Raw genomic sequence first — 259 nt, forward strand, 5'->3', positions numbered from 1 at the left:
CCAGGGCAGCCGCCTCCTGGGGCCTCGGATGGGCGGGGGGCGAGGCCCAGCCTGGGTAGGGCTAGACCTTCGCTGACCGCCGCAGGGAGGAGTGGACGACTGCCATCCAGACGGTGGCCGATGGGCTCAAGAGGCAGGAGGAGGAGATGATGGACTTCCGGTCGGGCTCGCCCAGCGACAACTCGGGGGCTGAGGAGATGGAGGTGTCCCTGGCCAAACCCAAGCACCGCGTGGTGAGGCCCGCTCCCCTCTGCGGCCC

General features: G+C 70.7%; 1 protein-coding gene across 1 annotated transcript in view; it reads left to right on the plus strand.

The window, feature by feature from the left end:
- Window positions 1–259, plus strand: part of LOC102251050 (RAC-alpha serine/threonine-protein kinase) — a 15418-nt gene that overhangs the window by 12177 nt on the left and 2982 nt on the right. Inside the window, exon 5 of the mRNA XM_014535715.1 lies at window positions 66–233. Coding sequence (XP_014391201.1) covers window positions 66–233 — 168 coding nt within the window. The remainder of the gene's footprint in view (window positions 1–65; window positions 234–259) is intronic.

The sequence above is a fragment of the Myotis brandtii genome, unplaced genomic scaffold (assembly GCF_000412655.1).
Source record: "Myotis brandtii unplaced genomic scaffold, ASM41265v1 scaffold1020, whole genome shotgun sequence".
Taxonomy (NCBI): domain Eukaryota; kingdom Metazoa; phylum Chordata; class Mammalia; order Chiroptera; family Vespertilionidae; genus Myotis; species Myotis brandtii.